The sequence below is a fragment of the Colias eurytheme genome, chromosome 13 (assembly GCF_061535395.1).
Source record: "Colias eurytheme isolate Ceu_HAF_F1 chromosome 13, ilColEury1 Martin Lab GWU primary, whole genome shotgun sequence".
Taxonomy (NCBI): domain Eukaryota; kingdom Metazoa; phylum Arthropoda; class Insecta; order Lepidoptera; family Pieridae; genus Colias; species Colias eurytheme.
This window is the reverse complement of record NC_142992.1, coordinates 3,810,025-3,834,905: the sequence shown is the minus strand read 5'-3', so window position 1 is coordinate 3,834,905 and position 24,881 is coordinate 3,810,025. Positions and strand designations below refer to the sequence as shown.

At 33.0% G+C, this 24,881-nt stretch overlaps 1 protein-coding gene across 1 annotated transcript; it reads left to right on the top strand.

Moving 5' to 3' along the window:
- Positions 1–24,881, top strand: LOC149903310 (facilitated trehalose transporter Tret1-like). Its single transcript, XM_090108779.1, has 7 exons — positions 1–254; positions 16,335–16,518; positions 18,637–18,772; positions 20,856–21,064; positions 21,638–21,904; positions 22,629–22,850; positions 23,647–24,881. The coding sequence occupies exons 1-7, from the start codon at positions 235–237 to the stop codon at positions 24,178–24,180; spliced, it is 1,572 nt and encodes a 523-aa protein (XP_089964905.1). The 5' UTR covers positions 1–234; the 3' UTR covers positions 24,181–24,881.

Genomic DNA, 24,881 nt, shown 5'->3' with positions numbered 1-24,881 from the left:
GCAACGCTCGGCTGTAGACGCCGTCGCGGCGGTAACGCTATACCGAATAGCAATCGATCGCTTTCATTCACAATGTTTTGATCTGAAACTTTATAAATACTGTAGTATACTATGACCAGACGGTAAACGGACTTCACATAGAAAGTGCAAGCACTGAACGAAGTTTGAAATCCACAGTGAGATCGCGTGAGAGTCAAAGAACCGGTTTTGTTGCTGTAAATTTATTTTCTCATCATGAAGGATAAAAATAAACGGTAAGTAAATTTTAATATTTTTTAGTTATTTTTTTCTACGAAAATGTGGGGCAAAGAAAAATCTACAAAAAAAATATATCCAAATTATTTCCATAGCTGTAATAGTACATACTATCTCGATGGCTGTAATGGTACAATTATTTTTATGCATTCAAGCAAATAAAAAAGTTACATCAAAATAATAAATATTTTAAATAGTTATAACTTATAATAATATCTATTATACTGACTACCCTTATGACTATTTGAACAAGCTGAACGTTGTCTCCCCGGCTCCGCCCGTGGTACATAATATTTACGTTTTCTCTACATAAGAACCATCCTCGTACTTCAAGGAATATAATAAAAAAAGAATTATCGAAATCGGTTCAGCCGTTCTCGAGTTATGCGCTTACCAACACATTTTGCGATTCATTTTTATATATAAGAAGAAGAAGATATTTTAAAAGTTCCCCCAGTATAATGTATTATTTTTGCCCGATTCGTCACTTTCCATTGATAACCAGTCAGTGTCCAAATTACAAGGAAAAATATTATCAAACAATAATATTTATACAAATTTTATTTTTAATTAAAACGATAATTTGACATTTATAGTAGGTAGGTAATTTGGTAATTTCACGAATAATTATTGACGCTATTATGACTGTATCCTTAGACTGTAGTCTGTATTGCATGCGAATAACTATCCTCTATGCTCGTTGTTCCGGTAAAAATAAAATTACTTGTTAGCGATGGTTATTGTTTTTATTTCAAAAGTAAGCAGTAAAGGAGAATGGCAAACTCCCAAAAGACCCTGGACCTGATTGTTACACTGATGAATTATGGGGGATTAAAGTAATTAAAACTTCACTCAAAAGTTAAACAACAAACAGCCACAGACAAACAGCATTCTTGATTCTATTCACTCATCAGCATCACTGACACTATGACGTTTACAATATAATTGATGCCAGTCTAAAATAAAAATGTTTAATAATTAATTATTATTGATCACAGTTATTGATTATGTAAAAAATATTTTTGTTTTATAGAATGACCTTTTACATTTGAATTCAATAAAACTAAAAATAAAATATAAACATCCATTCGTAATAATCGATATATTCGACTATTTTACTCCTGACAACAATGGCATCTCTGCTTGATAAGACCGGTACATAGTGAACACATTAACTTTTTTTTTCAAAGATTTTTTTCAAGTTTTTTTCCCATAGAATCAGAAGTCAATAACTCAATATTTTACAAATAATTATTAAAATTAACATAATGAATTTTAAGTATATTATAATTTCTGTAATAGTTAGGCCCAGTTTCGTCATTCATTAAATTATTTGATATTTGTTAAATTTGTACCTATATAATACGGTCTATATGTAATGTTGGTAGGTACAAAGGAATTAACTTTCAATTAATTTAATTAAAAGCATTCTTAAATTTAAACAGAAAATAGACGAAAACATTGAAGGAAAAATAAGGTTGAACAATGTTCCATGTGTGGTAGGTACCCATGATAGGTAGATATAAGCCCTATTTTCTTAACTTGTCTTATCTTATTAATATACTTTAGAAACTCAGTTAATAAAAAAAACGCTATAAATGGATGTTTTTACATCAATCGAACCGGTCACATTGATACTTAATTTACCTAAGTACATTATTACGGAAGTTAAAAATTCGAATTAATTTGATTTCTGAATAAAAAGCTAAGAAACATGTTAATTTATTCATATGTATTAGGGGACCTACTTACTGATTCTAGAAACCTTATTATAAAGTTGGTAAAATGAATATTTCATTATTGCACGTAAAATCCCACAAGTATTATCGCAGGATAGAGCAGTTTCACTGAAACCTCTACAATCGTATATAAATATAATAAATTATACGACTAATAGATATTAATTTAATTGTTTGTTTGTTTGAACGCGCTAATCTCGGGAACTACTTATCCGATTTGAAAAATTCTTTCGCTGTTAGATAGCCCATTTATGCTTTGGTTGCGGGAGGTTTGGAAGACATTATTTTAATTTATTGTTCACTACGGACATATTGCATTCAACGTGAACATAATACTTAGATCATTAATGATCTAAGACATAATATTATGATTAGGTATAGTTTGCAAGCACAATGGGTTGAAATCGAGGAACAATTATTAGTCAATGATACCATTACACCTACCTAAAAGTTGTTATCAGTTATGATTTATGAATAACGAACGAATTTTATATCCGTCTTATAAAAAGTCTTTAGCAGGTTATGTAATAGAATAACTAGTTACTCGTGAGTAGAAAAAGTTACCTTTACCTACACAAAATGTTGCTAACACCAGATAATAAAGATAATTAGTAAACTGTTTAGGAATATTTTAATATTATAAGCTAAATTTTATTTAATAAGTAATACTGAAGTATAAAACTGTATGGTAGATAATAATGGCAAAGATACTCAAACCTCTAATAGCGCTATAACGAGAACAACACGCAGAACGTATCCAACTTATTAGTTATTATAATTATGATAGGTTTTCACCATTTTGTCAAAATGATTTTACTTTAGCCATTATTAGGAATTACTCTTTCTGAGTTAAAAAAATGATTCTCAATTTGATTGTATTTTTTGTAGGTTTGTTATATCCGACTATGCGAACCAATCTTGATTCCTCTTTTTTTTTAATTTTTTTAATCTTCTTTTCCTTTATTACCATTTACCTTGTTTAAACGAAAGTTATAGTCCTTTTCATTTAGGATGATTCCTGTGACACTTCATCGTGTTCCGAATTACGTATTTTATGTTTAAAAAGTCAAAATAATTTTAGTGCATAATATTTTTATTTTATGGCGGCATTATTACCAAAAATATAAAAATGAAACATCTTAAGCTTATAAATCAATAACAGTATTGTTTAGTTTAATATAATGAAAAATAAAATAAAATAATACAAAAATATAATACCTACGCAATTCGTGTACATGAAATGGATCGTTGAAAAATCATAGAGTTGGAAAATCATATAATCGGCGCCCATCTTGTAATCGTTTGTCAATCGAGTCAATCGTCTGTACGAGTACGTCAGCCTTGTATACAAGTTGCATTTTTATATTGATACTTTACGTGGTATTCTGTTATTTTTACTAATTGTTATTGTTGACTTTTTGTTGCTGTTGTTTGCTAAGTTACCTTAGTTAATTGTTGGCGAAATGCCGAAAAAACTAATTTTGGTACTTTATTCAAATCGATTTCATTTCCATATAGAATATTATCGATTATCGGAAACAATTCATACGATTTCAGTAACCGACATCTCTACACGTGTCAATAATCGATGTGTCACAGAAATCATCTTAGGCGCGGGACATATACAAGCGGCGCGGCGCGCATCGGGCGCACCGCGGGCGCACTGCCGGCGCTCCGCGGGCGCGCTGCCGGCGCGCCTCGGGCGCGCTGCCGGCGCGCCTCGGGCGCGCTGCCGGCGCGCATCGGGCACATGAGTAGAAAGACGGAACAGAGACTAAGCTTCTTAAGAACGTGCAAAATTGTTACCTATTTTGGTAGGGTTGTCACAATAGGTTAAGACAAATTAAACAAAACATATTTTGTTAAATAGTTTTATAATTACACACAATTACATACATACTTACAAATGTTAAACTTGTAATAATAATTAAAGGTAAAAACACACCGTGTACAATTCTCTTCTTATTAAAAAAGGACCTAATAAAATAAACGCAAGTAGGTACTTACTTGAAAAAGTAATAATCAAAATATTTACTCACCTATTGTACTCCCTGGGATAGTTGAAGTATGATATATTTTTAGTTTTTCTAGTATTATTCATACACACAGTACAATAAACAACCATTTTTAACAATAAAATATTACGTTTTATATTAAAATATTCAAACTTGCAAGTTGCAACTAATAAAACAAACAACGTGCGTCGTATCAACCCTGAGACTGTCCTCAGCCTGTGCAAGCGCAAACCGGTTTTTTCCAGAATCGCTGCGTACGCGACAAGCGGCCTGCGGTCACACACACATGCCCCGCGTACTTGTAGTAGTGCAATCGATTCGCGCGGTTGTTTGAAGCTTAGTCTCTGTTCCGTCTTTCTACTCATGTGCATCGGGCGCGCTGTTGGCGTCCGAAAACGATATTTATATAGAGTGGTTAAATACATTTTCTTTATGCATAATTTAGTAAAATTATGTTTTTTGTGCTAAAAGAGATTAACATTAATTTGAAAGTAACGATTTTGTTTTGATAATTCCTTGTAAGTAAATAGCGAGGATAACCCCACGATTGCAAATATATCTTTGTTGGAAATGTTGGAATTTACTTGGAAAATTTTATAGTACTTTTAAAGTAATTTTAAAGTAGTACTGGTGTAATGATGGAAGAAAAGAAGGTTAAAATAACACAAAATTTATATTGTACTAGCGGTCCGCCCCGGCTTCGCCCGTGGTACATATTTCGCAATAAAAGGTAGCCTATGTTCTTTCTCAGGGTCTAAAGATTATCTGTGCCAAATTTCATCAAAATCGGTCCAGTACCTAGTTTATGCGTGAAAACCATACATACATACATACATACATACATACATACAAACCTTTCCTCTTTATAATATTAGTATAGATAAAATATGGTTTTCAAACACAGGTTTACATTTAAACCATATAAATCTTATCATTAAAATCTCAGTTCAAAAGTATTTACAGTACTGATCATTCCACAATATTATTACAATTACAAATAAATAAAAAACACAATCAAAATCAGGATTATCTTTATTTCTGACATTGTAAATACATGGGAACTTTCATTATGCTCTTCTTCATTTTCAATTTCCCTACTGCCATCACCTGTGTAAATAATTTCATCGATTAATTCAATTCACCTTTAAAAACAAAACGAAGAAGGGTATGTAATAGCAGCTCTATATAATTCCACACAGAGAGAACACATTTTTGACTGACAGGCTACCGTCTCCTACTATAGACCGGGAGATACTGACACAAAATTTCGAGTCATTTGTAACAGGATGGTGGTTCTACAGGGGTCTTAGTACGCAATGACAAAAAGGAAAATGATGGTGTGAACGCTGGTACCGGTGGCTAAGTCGCGTGGGAGTTAGTCGAACTCGTCGGAAAATAGCGAAAGTCAAACGATTTGTAACAGTATGGCACTTATTTTTCATGTAAGTTTGAGGATCAACGAATATAAATACAAAATTTCAAAGATCTAGGTGTTGGAAATTTTCACTTATATAAATTAATAATAAATTATTTTTTTAAGTATGACAGCACTTTTTCCCCCTACTAGAAGTATGGCAAATATAACAATGGTCACATTTTATCAAATACTCTCCAAAAATCCAAATGCAATACTGGTACAAAAAATTTGGCGAAATAAATTTTTTTGCAGATTTTCGGCGGTACCATTTGGAATCGTCCGAAAAGTATGGCATGGCGATTTTCGTAAATGGCTGCACGACGATGGTTACCTGGCCTTAGCCTGGTACAAATGGTTGAATAATTGTTTTATTTAAATCAACACATTCGCGTCGGTATAGCGGGCTGTAAGTCACACCGGAAAAGTATGGCATGACACTACCGCCTACTTCTTTTTTATGGGCTATCGGTAAATTCTAAAATTTTTGTGTTACAAATCGTTTGACTTTCGCTATTTTTCCGACGAGTTCGACTAACGCCCACGCGACTAAGCCACCGGTACCAGCGTTCACACCATCATTTTCGTTTTTGTCATTGCGTACTAAGACCCCCGTAGAACCGCCATCCTGTTACAAATGACTCGAAATTTTGTGTCAGTATCTCCCGGTCTATACCACCCGATTTGTTTTTGATTGTGTATGACCGTGAATTGACCTCTATTTGGATGCGATGGGGGAAGCGCGCCTGCGGTACGCCTGCGGTACGCCCGCGGCGCAACCGTGGCGTGCCGCCTCGTCGCCTTTCCAAAATTCTTTCATACAAAATGTATAAGAAGGACGTGGTGCAAAACAGATTCAAGAGGTGCGCTTATGGCACGCCCGCGCCCGCGCCGCTTGTGTTTGACCCGCGCCTTAGGTGGAAAGGACTATAGTGTCTTCCGGTTGGTTCCATTAAAATTTTGTCTAGTTCTGACGATTTGGTGGCAGTTTATTTATTTTATTATTAAATTAAATACCTCCTACAGAAGTATTATATTATCTGTGCCTTCAGGTATCGAATATATGTTATAGTTAGAAATACATTTGTAGTCTAGTATGCTAACTCTATTATTAAAATAAAACAAATCATCTGTATAAACATACAATGTAATAAATAAATAACTAACAATGTAACGAATGTAAAAGAAAGAACTGACACCTGTTAACCTATTGGTAAGTTGCTTTTCTATGAAATATATTAATTAAGTATATTCTATTCATAGTTATAGGTACATTAAAACATCTGAAATATAAGTCCATTACTATGGCAAAACGGTAAAATGTATTATTACCATGTCAATGACACTGATAAAAAAGCTTTTATTCAGGACTCAGGTGTTTACAATTTCAAATAAAAAATGCCTCACAAGAGATTTCTTGCAACCTCGTCTGATCCAAACGTAATACTTGTGGTAATACGATCGCCTCACACAGGAGGGCTTTGTGTGATAGCATATTTTATAGTTAAGTGAACATTTTGTAAGAATAATAACATAATTAAATAAAACCGGCTAAGTACGAGTCGGACTCGCGCACTGAGGATTCCGTATAAACATGGTTTTTTTATATAATATCAAATATGTTGTAACTTTTTTATACTTTCCATAATGTTTCCTTTATCTGTGCTATAGGACGTTGCTTCGTACCAAATTTCAATATTCTGTGTTCACGGAAAGTAGATTTTGATTGCGAACGAAAATTTCTAAATTAGCGAAAAAGTTAATTAATATATCTTAACTAATTTGATTGCGTTGGCTCAAACTTTGCGTAGGCTTGAGTATTCATACGTTCTTCGGTTCTTGGGAAAAAGAGTCTTGACAGACAAACTCACAGACGGACAACCTGGGTTTCGCTTTTTTTTTCCTTTTGAGGTTCGGAAGTGGTTCGGAACCCTAAAAGGATTCATATAATAATACTTATTACACCAGACCATGAGATTTTATACCGATATAAATTTAATTTATAAAATAAATCCTTGACCCCACATCTTTTGCGTTTTAGTTTGAAAACGAACATCAAAAAGTTATTTTATTGCAAAGAAATTGACTCATAAATTATACCTACATACAACATTTCACAATGTATGTAACCAAATCCGATTTTATGTTATAAATTATGCTATACCTATATAAAGATTTAGGCTTTTCTAAAAAAAAAACATTTTACCAACTTCATTATTCGTGTGCCCGAGGTGTGCCCATATTCGCAGTGGTATTCCGCCATATTGAATTTGATTGATCTCGTTTTGATATTGATTATATATCTTTGTTTATCCAAAGATTATTAAATAGTTACTACGTAAGTACGGAGGGTACCTACAGCCACAGAGGTAAGGAGAATTATCTGTGTACATGAAAAAAGTCCGTTAAAATGCACTTTAGCATCGGGGTAAAAAGTTTTGTCATATGAGATGACTCTCCTTATCTCTACCCTCCATATACTTAAGTTTAACTACTTATAGACTTAATACTGATCTGTATTTCTTCTGATATGTATTTCATTCAGCCCATTATTATTCTTAATTGGGAATTAACATAGAATTAATAAGTCAACAACCGATATAAAATAGCTAAATATATTAATCAGGTTATTCAGCACTTACTTACCTACATTCTGCTTTACAGACATCTTTTGTTATCATTTTTAAATTATATTGATGCAGCATTTTAAACATACATACCTACCTAACTAGGTATTTATCTGTAAATGTAATATTTTTTAACTTCAAACCTACGTCCAACTAACATAATATATTATATACGCCACGTATTAAACTTTAATATAAATATGAATACATAATAGGTACCTACATAACTATAGGCATGTGTGTTTTATTTAAATTAAAGCAAATCCGTATTGTTATTATCATTTTTATAAAACGCAGACGAAAGGCAAAAACGAATTACCTACTGTATAGGTACCTAGGTAGGAGGTACTCTCAAGACTAGAGAATTACTGATAGAGAGAGAGAGATGATTAATTACATAAATAAATTTAAAAAAATCCATTAATACCACCGTCCACCACCCACACTTTTAGCAGATAACGGTTTCCACTCTAAGTATACCTAAAGCCATAAGCAGCAAATTTTATACGTTTCAAGATGCTTTCAAGTCTCATATAAAATTTCCTAACGTTTTGTTCTTATGAAGTTCTATAAAAGTGAGATTAAAAATGGCCGATCCACCATCTCTCGAGATTAAAGTTGTTGATTATTCATCTACCTACTAGGTACCTACTTACTTACGTTATTTATAAAATTTTATAATAATATTATTTTTTAATTAGTAATATATTATCTAATACTACATACTCGTGCATCTTCTAACATTTCCACTCATCATAATTCATTGGAAATATTTATCTAATCATACTATATTACTTTGACTTCAATCACTACATTCAAGGTTAAGAAAATTGAAAAGTAGAGCGAGCGCTCACGAGCAACTTAGTTGCCCGGCAACTATTTTGTCTCTGTCGCTGTCTCCTCGCAAAGTTTTGAACGATGCGCACACGAAAGCGACAGCAACGCACCTTTTTCTTTAAAATTTTCTTCATTTATCAACATGGTTTTCGAAGAGACGGTTGTGGTCTGTGCTCTTGTCCCGCATAGTTCCCATTCCCGTGAGATTTCCGGGATAAAACCTATCCTATGTGTTAATCCAAGTTACTCTCTATATGTGTGCTAAATTTCATTGTAATCGGTTCAGTAGTTTATGCGTGAAAACTGAAAACCATACATACCTACAAACCTTTCCTCTTTATAATATTAGTATAGATATGTAATCGTAATTGTAAAAAGTAAATTAGTTTTTATTTAATACTTTTTAGTGTATTTTTCAACACGAATCAAACGAGCCCAAACTCGATAAAGTTTAGTCAATATATTACTAAGTTCCTAATATGACCACCTTCCGACTCCATCATCAAATCAGCTCTATGTCATAATAATGTTTCATCGTTATCCAATTTACATGCGTATACAAAATTTCAGCTCAATCGGTTACCTGGAAATGAATCAAAGTTACTTGCTACATTTCAATTAAGTCATCGAGACCAGACAAAAATGCTCATAAAATAAAAACTACTGGGCTTATCCGAATAAAATTTATGGGACCAATTCCACACCATTCCGCATCAAAAAAAAAAAGAATCACGTAAACCGGTTCAGAAACCTTGGAGTAATTGGTATACATACATACAAAAAATATACCGGCCGAATTGATAACCTCCTCCTTTTTTTTGAAGTCGGTTAAAACTACTGTGTACGAGAATAAATACGTTGACATAAATACGTATTATCGCTACGCCGGTTACGCGGCAACTGGCCGGCGGCCGCCGACAGGCAACATTTTTGTCGCCGTGCGCGCACTTGCATTGAAACCAATAGATAGGGCGACAGTTGCGTCGCGGGCTTGTCTCCGAACCCGCGGACAAAAAAGTCTCCCGGGAGTTGCGTCGCTACGTGCGCGCTCGCTCATAGGAATACAATAAGTTGACAATAGTATGTATTTCAATTGCGTTACATAAGGCAATATATATAAAAGATTGTTGCAAAAGTAGAAATCCATTTAAAAAAACCAAACGATCTGAACAAAATTTCGTCGGTTTTATTCAAATTTAAAGGCAACAATTATGACTTTTTTCCATTCCAAAATACTAACACGATAATTATTATATTAGTACAAACTATATCAGCCTTAGATGATCTAAGATATCAGCTAATATACCTACCTGTACCTTCCTACACGGTGCCAATTACTCATTACTCCGCTCCTGTTGGTCTTAGCATGATGATATATAGCCTACTAGCTTTCCGCCCGTGGCTTCGCCCGCGTTTTCAAAGAAAAACCCGTTCCCGTAGGATTTCCGGGATAAAACCTATCCTATGTCCTTTCTCGGGTATCAAAATATCTCTATACCAAATTTCATGCAAATTGGTTCAGCAGTTGAGGCGTGATTGAGTAACAGACAGACAGACAGAGTTACTTTCGCATTTATAATATTAGTATGGATATTACTCGTGGTGAATGGATTTTTTAAATCGGTCCAGTAGTTTATGAGCCTATTCATTACAATCAAACAAACAAAGTCTTCCTCTTTATAATATTAGTGTAGATAAATCGCACCCCTAGATGAAGACTCCGGTAACTCAAAAAACCAGTTTTTTCAGAAATAAAGAAAAACTGATATTTCTGCATTTAGAAAAGATATCAAAACTCTAACTATACACATTCAAAGATAATAAATTTTTAGACCGTGTTGGATTAACTTGTTTGTTTATTGACTGTTAAAAACCTGAACAATATATTTTTTTTTAGTTACCGGGGTTTTGAAGTAGAAATATTGAACTTTTTTGTACACTAAGAAGAGTTGGTTTACTTTACCTGAAATTAAAATGAGTTTCACCTAAAAAAAAGCGGATTTTTGCTGAGGAGTTTTGAGTTATATTACTAGTTTTTCATTCATAAATAAATAAATAAATATTTTTTTTAAATAAAAATGCATAATATTAGAAAATTTAAATATGTATTCAAAAAATGGTACATATGAACTTATTATTACAAACTATTATTACTAATAATTACTATTTTAATAAAATTGAGATCGTGGACTACTTATTGCTTAGCTAAAACTATACTTAATAACTATCATAACTTTGTTAAAATCACAGCAATAAGTAAATAGATGTTTATTCTAAAAAAATAGAATAAAAATTGTTAGTATTTTTGTGACCATTATTGTACCCGGGGACAAATTCCTTGAACCCTCCGATGCTTCTAGCGGGTCAGGATCCTCCTTTTTTGCGTTCAACATCTCTAACATCAATTTTCCCCGACCTTTCATAATTCTGAAAGCAAATAATGATCACATTCATTAAAAAATCAAGTAAAGTCAACCAACTAAAAAAAACAGCAAAACTTCACGATCTTACTTCGAACATTTATAACATAGAAAGAAATCAATTGAAAATGTTATAAATAATCTATTTACTTTATTATAATTGCGTATTTAACTAAACAAGCAACAATAAACAGAGTTAATCTTTTATTCAAGAAAACTGAGTTAACTCAAAATTTACGTAAATTTTCATGTAAATTAAAGTAACTCAAAATAGCCAAAAAAACATTGTGATACAATATCATCAAAACCCCTGCAAATCAAAATGAGCAGTCCTAAATATCAACGAAATTTCAGCAAAACTTGATCAACTCCAAATAAGAAAGTAAACTTACCTTATAAACTTCACGTAAACTCCTGCAACTTAAAATGTGCAACTTTTGAAGCATCTTTCACCTGTGTCGATCGGGAATTAACTAAAGATGGCGGACTAGTCTACGGGCGGTGCGGGGCAAGGTCATTCAACTAAAGTAATGTTTCGCGCCATTTTTTCAAAATGGTGGACGATATTGTTACGTGAGTTATATCTCCGTGTAGGTACTCGATACGAGGATTTGAAAAGGCCATTAACTCAAAACGGGCACTTTTTGAGTTACCGGAGTCTTCATCTAGGGGTGCGAAATATATTTCGGCCGCACTCGGTACGGTTTTCTCCTTTCAAAAGAGATGTTCATTTATTATTATCATTTCTTAAAATGTTAACTAAAAATCATTCATAGATTATAAAGGTTTTGTGAATTTATTGCGAATCGATAACTAAGCATTATCTTGAAAATATAATTTAAATCTATTTTTTTTTTTTTTATTCTGAAGACTATAATATAGCGATGTCGACATATCATTCACGGTCGTACGAGTCAACTAGGAAGGCAAAAGGCAACTTGGTATTGCCAAACAGACTACTATATCAATATCCCGTCCCAGAAAGTTAGAGGTCACTTTGCGAAATTTGCCAACTGGAGATCATATCATTACTACATAAATATTATAAACAAATCTTAGACATTTATATTAGGTACAATCAATATTTTATCCAACGTGTCAGAGGCTAAAAATAATTGGAGAACAATCTATTATTTATTTCAAACTTTTTCTACAATCGCGCGGATAGACATTTTCGAGTAAAAGTAGTATTAATTTTAATTTTACAGCATAATTAAGTAGTCTTTAAAATCTAGTTCATATTTAGCATGTCATGCATAATATGTCGTGGCCATATCGTAGATTTGCTCATTTCATGAAATGATTGATCATTTCGTGAAATGGTCGCTTTTCATGAAATGGTTGAATGTCTATAGGCCACATCATGTTGTGGTTTGAACAGATCAGTGATAAGAAATCGTTTCTCGTCGTTCTTTCTTTATGGCCAACTAAACGCGCGGTTTTTTTCATGAAATGATCAAAATTATTTAATCATATCGTAAAATAGTTACATTAATTATTGGTAGAGGCGCTACAAGCGCTGTGTTTATGTGACTTGAATGACAATGAACAAGTTCTTTGAATATATATATTTTTTTAATATCTTATCGACTTCCTATATTTTAAACGATCTGGCCAAGTGTGGATGACAAAATCGTGAAACATTGACGATTTAACGATCTGGTCAAACTATGTTGGCCACATCATGAAATGCGACCATTTCACATACCTACATCTAAATCGGAACCTTATAAGTAAAACATTATAATATATACCTACCTATAAATAAGATTAATTCTGTTGTAAATTTAACTACAAAATAGAATTTTAAAACTTACATTAGGAAAAACTTTTTGATCTTTTTTAATTTCTATTAACAAATCTTTGGTAATCGAACCGTATTTATCATAATTTTTTGTCCCGTGTACGATATTATCTGGGTCAGATGACAATAAAAATCGTCTGACCCACAACAAACGGCGACACCTACTTCAGCCAAATTAATATACAATGTTTGTGACGTTTGTACCCAAAAACAAGTTTATAGGTATGTAATAAATATATGTGAACGGTTCAACCAAATGGTTGTACCGTTGTAAATACAGCTTCACAGGAAAGGATATTATTTTATCGTAGTACGGTAGGAAGGTTAAGGGTTAGTATGATAACAATTAAACTGCATGTAAATACAATCTTGCAAACTGCTAGTGACCGTATCGGACGTTTTATTAATTTCATTAAATATATAACAAACAAACAATGGTTGTGTTATTGTTCGGCTACGCGTTTCACATTCGCGGATTACGTATATTGAAGGTACAAAGGTAAGTCTGTTCCTAAATAAGCACGCGCAGATATTCATTATTCAGATTTCAGTAACGAGTAGATGAGCTCGTAGGTATTATGAGATAGTTTAGATATCTTATCGTGCTCGTTCGCAGCATAATCGATCGAGCTTGCGTACGAAGCTCTAATTTTGCACGCCTCATAAGCGAAGCGTTGAGGTGGGTACTACTGTCGCTTCGCGCAAAACATCTGATTTTTCAAACTTAAAATGTCTTTATGTATCATACATTGCACTTGTAAGATAATACAAACACACACATATTAAGAAAAAACACTATTTTTAACGTTCATGATATTTTTGATGTCATTTTTGTTATTTAAACTAGTTAAAAAACAGTTTAAAAAAGTTCTGTCTTGGACGTCCGTGTGTCTGTATGTGCGGATCCTTTTTCTTGTTAACACGATAGCGACCGAAATACTTTACTAATCGAGTCTTTTTTTTTCTCTTACGCTTGAGTATGCTCAGGAATAGAACCCTTTCATTTTTCAGGGTCTGATTCGATGTGGTTTAATTGTTATTAAATAAACAAAAATAATAATTAAAAATATTTATTAAAAAAAAATTATGAGGCGTGCACTTTTGGATTTTCCAAATTATCTAAGAATATATTAACTGATTCAATATGTACGTACAGCAAAGCTATAGCGTTTGCCGTTATATTAGTTGCTAAGCTTGAAACATTTTTCAAATAATGTAGTTTGTTTTCTGTTATTTATATTATTTTATTACCTATAGAGTATTGTTTAATTAAAAAAATAACTTATTTACTTACATTTAGTCATTCAATTTTTGCATAGGTATTAGTAATGATAGGTACGCATGGAATCGATGTATAATTTTCACGTACCCTATTTTTTGGGCTCATTTGACTGGACAATGAAGAAAGTATTGTACCTACCTACTTACTACTTAAAGCAGTGTTCATTTTTTTTTCCTCATATGATTATCCTTACTAGCATGTCAATGAAAGTGCGTTATATCCATAATAAATATATCGAATATCGATTGACTCTTGGCGCCGTTATCAATTATTTTCCCATCACGCACACGCCTTTCTTCTGCGTGATGGTATGTACCTACCTACATGTTCATGTACATGTTTAGTAGCATAAGTTTTAGTTAAAATATTCATAAAAAGTTTTGTTTTGTTTGTACTTTAACATATTCCTACAAAGCGAGTGTGCCGTATACAATAGTTGTATTAGCATACCAATGCGTTGACCAAAATTCATGAACTCATTTACCCAAAAAGATTAAAAGTGTTATATATTAACCTACGTAGAAAGGACCTGTATAGAATTCTTTCACAGAAGTAAATAAGACACAATGTTGTGTACTTGTGTGTGACGTAGATAAAAAATTGACCTTTAAAACTTAAATAACCAAGAATCAAAATCATTACAAAATTGTAGTTACAATTATTGGTAAAATCGAAATTATTCAAAAAAAATTAAATAAAATGTTATTTAAGTATTATACCTATTAGGTATTTGCTTAGATCATTAATTTGTTGTAATACTTTTCGCAATTTTTCCTTTATCTCTTCTAGTTCTGTATGACGTTGCAGCTTCGTAGGTATCAAATTTCAAGAAGTTCACGGGAAGTACAATTTGCAGCATAAATAGTATCTTTTGATTGCATTGACTTAGAAGATTTCTTTCTTTCTTTCTTAGAAGTTTGATTTTTCACACATATGTAAATTTCAGTTTGAGATGTACCTAGTGCTTAAATCCAGGCCGCGTTCCTCAGAATAAGGGTTTTGATAGACGGACAAACAGACGGAGAAACAGATAAACGGGCAATGAAGATCCCGTTTTTACTAATAATGACCATTGTTTTCACCTTATTTTCACAAACAAAAGCATTAGGCAATAAGAAGATATCATTAATGACATCAGTACGCTCTATATTGGCTCGCATGTCGAAATATCTTTCCACAAAACAGCCGTACTGGGTCTTACGCTAAATAAAACCGAACTGTACAGTTCCACAAATAACGCTCTAGTCCGAATAAAAAAAAATTGGCAAACACCTAAATAGACTCATGTGACGAGCATGCGGTACACGTACCAAATATAACTTTTTGCCTGTGCTTTTTGCTCATCTATTTACTTTTTTTAGTCACTTTTACCCTACCTATATATATTCAACGAAGCAACACAATTCTGTAAGACCTGCACATGGTCAAATGCAAAGAGTTTATAGTCGCTATTAATTTATCGTATGAGCATTTCGAGTATGAGTTGGGAAATATTGTGCAACTAGTGTTACAATTTTATAGAGAAAAGTTTAATTTTATTATTTTAATAGATATCGTTGACAGTGTTTGAATAACCCATTGACTTTCATGCTGATCCATTCGTTGAAATCATCATAGTTGAAATAAATTAAAAATACGAATCTAAATTTCAAATTAAGTTAATCTAGCTAGCAGTTAATCAAGTTCTCCCTGATACAATAGATAGAATTTCATTTCGTCGCCAGTAATGGCATTCATGGTATTATAGTAATTTGTAAGATAAATATAAACGCTACTTTTTCGTTTACAAAATAATGTGCTCTTCTAAAGATAACCTACCCAGAGTGCAATACAATTTTGCAAAGTCATTCGTATACAAATGCGTAAGAATGTAAAAATATATTAGTTTAAATCTTCTGTTGTAATACCTATATATTATACAAAAATATAATTTTCTTACAGCGATGGTGCTCACGAGGCAATGCTCTCTCAAAGTCCCAAGCCAGTGGTCAAGAGAAAAGAAGAGAAGAGTCAAGAAGAATATGAAGCTCTTCAAAACTTCCTTCGTAGTATTAGCTCCACGGCCACTCTACCGCCTTACGTAAAGGGTGAAACCTACTCATCAGTGCGCGGAGTATTTAATCAGGTAACATTAACATTATATACCTATGGAGAAAAATCAATTCAGAGTAAAAAAAAATCCTTTTTCCTTTCAAATAAATCGCCTTTCGATTGATTGAGGTTCTTCAGAGCGTACCTAATGTACCTATCTGTTTCATAGTGTGTGTATTATTAAACTTATATTTAAGGCGCTACCCGGCAATTTCGACTATGTTCAACCTCTATAAAGTCTGGTACAACATAAAGCACAATACCGAAAAAAATATATAAAATAGGATGGTCTTTGATCTTTAATTGCTCGCGAGGAATTTTTTCCAAAGTTAATAGATTTCTAGAAAAAAAATGTTCCGTGGTCATCGATTTTTCCGCAAATACTCTATAAACTTCGTAACCTGCTGACTTAGAGCTCTGAAAATTTTATGTTTAATAAATTATCAGTTACACAACAGTCCCTGACGAGGATTTTTTGTTTCACTGATTGGTATCTTTTTAAATACAAAATGCGAGGAAAAAAGAAGGTGCAGCGGGAGAGGTTTGAGATCCGTCAAGTATGGTCAAGGTTATTAGCGCATGTATAAGCCTTAAGTATAAAGTACCTACACACTACACATATCGTCAAACTAATATGATTGAATTTACAAGAAATTTGCCATATTAACTTAATGAAGTGGAGAATGCCGTCATTGATAAATTACCTACACCCATTATAGATATATAGTTACATGACCCAGTGAGATACCTTTTAACTTGATTAGTATTGAGAAACCAGTAATTACAGGGTACGAACATTCTATAGGTATTAATTCAGTGTTAGCGTTAGTAGGTATATATTATTAACACATTCAATGACATATCAAATAAATTATTACGCATAAAGCGTCAATATTACGTAAGGAGTCAAGTTCATGTTAACACTCAAACGCTATTGATAAGATTTCATGCACAGATTTCATGATTTATCGAGATGACATTGATTTTAAATTCAAATATAGGGCTCTGATAAACGGCAATATAGTTACGGCAATACATGATGAGATGGTATCTCTCATTTAACTGAATAATTTATTCAATGATAAACTAATATGAATTTATGTGTTGCGATTTCTAATGTTCGTCTGATATCCGGGGACCAATTTTATTAACATAACAGACAGTAACATACGTACATAAAAAAAAATATTTAAAAAATAAATTGTCTGTTTTTAGTAGTTACGTTCATAAGGTGTGGTCTTTGTCTTTGTCTTGTTCACTAAGCTTGACCTATTTCGGTCACATCTGCTTTCAAGTTTCAACAATAGCAATAATTGAGTCATATTATTGATATATATAATATGTACCACAGAATATACCTACTAGTAGTAGTAAAGTGAATACGAATTCACTTTAGGACCCTTGTACCCCTGTGACCCTTGGCCTTGTGACCCTGTACTGTAGCAAACTGGGCTTATTTTTATTGCGTGGAAAATAAATTTTTAAATATTGTACAAAATAACGTGTTAAATCTTATCTTTAAAAATACATCATTGTGTAGAAGGCAACAAACTTGATAATAATTTGTACATGGATGACTTTTTATTTATTAGTTACTTATGTCTTGCGAAATAAAAATCGCAAACATTTTCCGAATGTATAGGTACAACATGTTTCACTCACACTATTCCATAGAAAGATCTTTCTAGATCTTTCGTTGTTTTCTCATAAAACATTGGCAGCGGCGATAGGCGCAGTGAATTATTAAGTATTCATACGATTACACAACTGAGGTGGAAGCGACCCCAAGGAGGCAGCATCGATTAGCATACGACTTCCCTGATAGATTTCTCTGTCATTCGGCGAATATATGAACTAAACAATTAAGTAGAGATTAAAAAAAACTTCTTCAGTCGCCAGCTTACAGCACTATACATATAAATCAAGCTGACTTTTGATACGAAAACATAGCGTGAAGTTAAGGAAAAATAATAACTACATATGTATATGGAATATGTATTATTGTTAATATGGTCGATTTTCGTCGCGTAAAACTAGATAATCAACCACTTCCTGGCTGAAATCTGACACAAATGGGAGCAAATGTTTAAATTAAATTACAATAATTACAAAAAATACCATATATTTAATCAGTTTTGTACTTTTGTTACAGTGCCTTATAACATGTGCAGTGCTCATATTAGCAGCGGGTGCAGGTCACCCCATAGGTTTTTCTGCTGTGGCTTTGCCACAACTTCGAACGGAAAACTCCACTATGAGGATAGATGACGATATGGGGTCTTGGATAGGTAAGTGCTTAGAAAAAAGTAATATGTTAAATACATGGATATGAATATACATTAATATTAGCATAATCTTTCATGAGTCGGGACTCGTGACTTTACGTAAAAATTGGAAAGAAATAAACTGTCAAAAGCGTTATGATAATTACGATGGTCAAACATCATAACGCATCATTTATCATTATTGAACTTACTTAGGTATGACGTATGTAAAATTTCATGTGATTTGTTTTGTCTACAAAAATACTTCTACCTAGCGGCTAACTATCTATAAAAACGATTCAAATTGATGATTCATGTGATTATATTTTTTTTTTATAAATTCATTTAATTAATTAAATCGAAAACTTAAATCGGATTTGATGATAATTTATTCTTTTTATTATTAAAGACATAAAATTAGCTATCCAACAACATAAAATATGTACATAAATTATGAATTGGGAACAAAGAAAGAAAATTATTTGAAAATTACCTCTTTGTTGTCATTGTTATTTAAACACGTTTTTGTGTCTTGAAATGTAAATTTATAATTGAATTAGTTTCATATTTTTCTCGGGTGTTATTTTTCATAATACAATCTCCACAACAGAAAATGTTAGCTGATAAAGGAGTGAAAAATAAAATTGTTGACGGACAAAGTACCTACCAAGTAGGTACATACTTATTATATACCTACGTACCTTTTGTCATTTAGCTTCTTCAAATTAATTGTGATTAATGTTCGAGAGCAAAACAAATATCAGATGGCAACATTTTTAAACTTGTAAATTGTAATTATTCACTGTTCAGTAATTGGTAGCAATTACTATTCATTAACGTAATTGGCTTCGAATGTAATGTTTGTTTTCTTCTCAGACCTGATGAATCTTGAAAACTTAGTAGGAATAGATGTTGATATATGTATCGGTCTGGATTGTTCGATCTGTTGGGTAGCTCTACTTCTAGTAGTCAACTATCAACCAAATACATTTTAATGAATATAAAGTACCTAGGTAGGTAGGTATGTCCCTAAATAGAGGAAAATAACTCATTATAATATCATGACACATATTATGTTACCGCTATACCATACCAATATAAAAACACTATACTAATGAGTAATGACATTCTCAGAATACCGAAACAATAAATTAAGCTAGGAATTCGACTGATAAAGGTTAATAACGCCACAGATAATATAATACTATAATACCTACTATATAACGCTTAGGTATTTTTGGATCATATATCTAGTGACCTACACAATCTCCTCAGTCCTCTACTATTGCAGTTTGTGGTAGTAGTTTATGCTTTTACTTATTTATCGTATCATAAAGAATAAATTTCCATATTTTGCCTTTCAATTATATTTTTTACGTTGCACATCAATATCGCAAACACAGATCGCAAATTATAGTCCCTGTACCTTACATTGACACACTTAGCAACCGTAGATTGCAAGCTGCAATAAATAAAATAGTTAGGTACCTACATTTCTTGCCAATGCACATTGCACGTGTCATCTCTATAAATTATAATATTCTAGTTGTCTCTTTTATATAATCAGTCGTCAGTAGTCGTCTACTTACTTACTTTTTAGCAAATTTACACGAATTATGTATTATATCTATAATTTATAAAGGAATGCACACTAACCATATTTTCATATACCTAGAAAAATGAATTGATTTAAATGATTTTAAAATACATAGTACATGTTGCATCACATTTTATATGCGGAGTATCTAATTAATATCTTCACGATTTCAAATGTACAAATGTATAGAATCAATATATTATATAAGCCTTACATGCTTCTCCAAAAAATTCTCGATCGATATGTTTTGCAAAAAACGAACAATGACTTTATTGTATAATGCTATATTATGTAACTACTTCGATAGGAAGTTGGCAGGGTCAAGGGTAGATATGGATGTGAATCTATTATTAAGCTGTTTATACAAGAACATACAATTTTAACTATCTAAGGAAAATAAAAATTGGCCTTTTTTGTCAGTCCTTATTACTACATATATATCAATCAAAATCTGAATCTGCTTATTACAATTTTTAAAGGACAAACCAATGAACGTCACTTCCTTTACAGCTAGTATCCATTCTGCGGCAACTCCCTTGGGTTCAATGCTCTCCGGACCAATAATGGAAGCGATAGGGCGAAAGCGGACCCTTCAAGCATCCACCTTGCCTCTAGTAGTGGGCTGGATACTAATTGGCACTTCCACACATCACGCCTTACTACTTCTAGGACGTGTCGTATGTGGTTTTGCCGTCGGTATATTAGCGGCACCATCACAGGTAAATAAATTCAGCTTGATTATCAGGAAATTACACTTATGAATCTTCTTTGCTCATAAAAATTAGCAACTATACTTAATGTATATTTCATATTCATCGCTATAAATTGTGAACGTCACTATAGCTATGGTTAAACGGATGTAGAGCTAACGAATTCATCATGATTTTTCTTTATAAAAAAAATAAATGAACGTATATATTTTCTTTTATTTTAAGAGGCAAGGAAATGCTGAGGCATTTTACCTCGACTATTTATATGATAAATAAAACTAGTCCGTATAATCAATAGTGAATATCACTATCATTACGGTCTATTACATTACATACTACAGTAACAGTAGGACCCATTATGAATAGTTTCTTATATATTTTCTTTCCAAGGATATTACTATTTTAATTTTAATATCTACATTTTTTGATCCGCAAAAGCTTTATGGTGGAAGCTAGGAGCTATATAAACTTGTTTTACAACTATAATTACACTATTATAAGAACAACCAGTTTAATCTCAAGGTATTGCATTAATACCTTCTATTTATTAACCGATATCGCTATAATATTTTCGATCCACAGGTCTATTTGGGGGAGATATCGGAGCCAAGACTGAGAGGTCTTCTAATTGGAACACCGTTCGTGGCCTATTCACTGGGAGTTCTTTATGTGTATGCTCTTGGCGGGGCGCTACCGTGGAGATCGGTTGCACATCTATCTATAGTGCTGCCGACTTTAGCGTTTGTTGCCTTGTGCTTTTCTCCGGAGAGTCCCACGTGGTTGGCACGACGTGGTCGGTTCCATGAAGCCATGGCGGCCATGTCACGGTTACGTGGAGATCCTGATACTGTAAGTTTTATTACCAAAATGTTTTGAAGAAATTTTATAAGCATCTAATTCAAAATTATAATTCGTCATGATACTAAAGGAACACTACAAAATGCTTGAGGAAAATATATCTATTGTTCATGTCCATGATGTTTATACTTATATGACTATATTTACCTTCTCCCATATAGGTAGGTATGTACCTAAGTAAATTTAACAATACAAACTTGCATAGAGTACTTACCTTAAACATGATTACCTAATCCTCAACACCCCATTACAAGCAACTGTTTGATATAATTCCGCTGAACAATGCCTTAAGTGGTTTGTTTTCAAGCTCGTAACATGGTTTCGTGCAATCGTGTCTAATGAGCTCAATAAGCACGCGCGCGCCAATTGAACTGATGTTTCTCGAACATTTAACCGCTTCGACGAGCTACATTTTTAAGAAGCAACATAACACCCATATTAGTCTTGCTGTGTACTCTTGTTTAACAACCCATTATAATGTAACGCTACACGACTCGTTATATCATTATGTCACAGACATTTAAACAACACACGCTCTTCAATTTCAGAATTGTTATCTAGCATTACTGTACGATTTTCATTCCCAATTTGAATTATTAACTACATAATGACACAAATTGAGTTTAGTAGACGAAAATCTGTCTAACTCACATAATTATATGTAGTTAAAATGCGACGTTATTATCATCCATAGTTAACATCTTATGTATTTCAGGCGCAAAGAGAACTCCATGAACTAATATCGGCCCGTGAAAAGGAAAAAGCACGAGGTGAAGAGACCATTCGTTTCTTCGCGACTGTCCTCCGACCGCCGGTGATGAAACCACTGCTGCTTATCAACGCCTTCAACATGCTTCAGATCCTGTCGGGCAGCTACGTTGTAATCTTCTATGCGGTCGACATTGTCAGAGATGCGGGCGGTTCTTTGAACCCTCATGTACGTATGTCGTATAATGCTAGTTACTGAAATAATTTAATTTTTCCCTTATCGTTGACATTTTTCGAGTCAAAAAATAGATACCCCTCTCCTTTTTTCTATAGGGTAATAACACAGGTTTACAATATTGTAATACTGTGGTAATAATATAAATAGGTTCAGAGAGTGAATATTTTCATATTATGTATCTATAGACGGACAGTCACAGAGAAAAATTACTTAAATGCGTTTAGTTGAATTCGATAAAAGATCATATTACTTATAAATAAAACATATTATGGGACTAAACTAGTTTATTGATTTTATTTATTTCATTTTGTTATACATATTTCCTCGTAGCAACGATTTGTTATGTTACCTACTTAAGTTGGTGATGATTCATGCTGTTAGAAATAAATGATACGGGTAATTTGCTAAGAGCTGCTAGTAAAAAATAACGCATTATTACTTGTAAGTAGTAAGTAGGTACCTACTTCAATAGATTTGGCAAAATTAGACATAAAAACTTACCATGACGTAACTTACCACACATATTATTACCTACCTACTTATAATGTACATTTTTACCAAACCTAATATTTTATTATTCATACATGCGTACGGTGATACTTTTTCGAAAGTAGAATATCACCAAGCCGTGTCTGTGCGCCTGATTTAGTGGGTTATTTAAACTGAGGTACAAATTTAAAAAAAATAACCAGACAAATAAAATTCTGAATCTTTCTTATACATAATTCTAAATTATATTTTTTGTTATCTAATAATAATATATTAAATTAAATTATTTATTTTCCAGTTGGCTGCCAATGCGAGTGCCCTGGTGCGTCTAGTTGTGACGGTGTTAGCGTGTGTGATGCTGCTCAAGGTGACCCGTCGAGCTCTCGTGCTGGTGTCAGGAGCTGGTACTGCGGTGTGTACCCTCGCACTCGCTTTCCTTCTCTCCCAAGGGCCCGGCACCGGTTTCCTTCCACCCACTCTCATCCTGGGCTACGTCGCATTCAACACTCTAGGCTTTTTCCTCCTCCCGGGCCTGATGATAGGCGAACTCCTACCGACCAAAGTGCGAGGCCTCTGCGGCGGCTACATATTCTGCCTCTTCAACGCCGTCCTCTTCGGTTTCACGAAACTGTACCCAGTCATGGAGAACGCTATCGGCATGACCGGCGTCTTTGGTCTCTTCGGTGCCTCGGCCACGCTAGCGACGGTGGTGCTATTCCTCCTACTCCCGGAGACTAAAGGAAAGTCGTTGATTCAAATAGAACAGTATTACCAGAAACCAAACATATTATGGGTTACGAGAAACAGAACTGAAAATGGTCAAGGTGTGTAGGAATAGCGATAGAGTACTTAATGAAGGAGCTTATGTCCGTGTGGATAACATGAGAATGCCTACTCTCAGCATTTAATGCAACTGCCGCATTCTTCACAAACACATTTTCCAAGGTTTTAGAAACATTTAGAATGTTTATTGTTACTTCGTAGATCTAAGATGAATTTGTGGTATATTTAGTGTAACCGTTGTTGTTAGTACTATTAATTACTTCGTTTTACAAATTTCGACATATATGGCATTAGCTAAGCATTTGGTACTTCTAAGATAATCTATATTATTATATGTGTACCAATGTTACAAGTCTATAATATTTTACTAAGGATTCTCATATGAGAAGAGTCGCTTCCTTAAATATTTTATCAATGCCTTAATATATTAGGTATAAAACTAAATGTTTCCTGTTGAGCTTAACTAACTGATGTTAAATGAATAATTATCATAATGAACTATTTTTTATCAAATACAAACCAAATGACGACAGTTATATTTACCACTTCTTCGAACGAACAATTACTGGGATCCAATTGAGATCTGTGTACCTATTTAAATATGAAATTAAAGATGACGTACCTAATATCCGTTAGATAGAGTTTTTTTTTCAATTATTATTTTAATGTTTAATTAATTCGAATAATGTCTAATTAATTGTAAAAATCGTAATTTTTTAATCGATGGAAAAATTTGGTTTCACATTCTAC

Coding starts and splice junctions, on each gene's coding strand:
- LOC149903310 (XM_090108779.1), top strand. CDS start 235: ATGAAGGATAAAAATAAACG. Junction 16,519..18,636: donor TGCGCGGAGTATTTAATCAG/GTAACATTAACA, acceptor CTTTTGTTACAG/TGCCTTATAACATGTGCAGT. Junction 21,065..21,637: donor TATTAGCGGCACCATCACAG/GTAAATAAATTC, acceptor TTCGATCCACAG/GTCTATTTGGGGGAGATATC.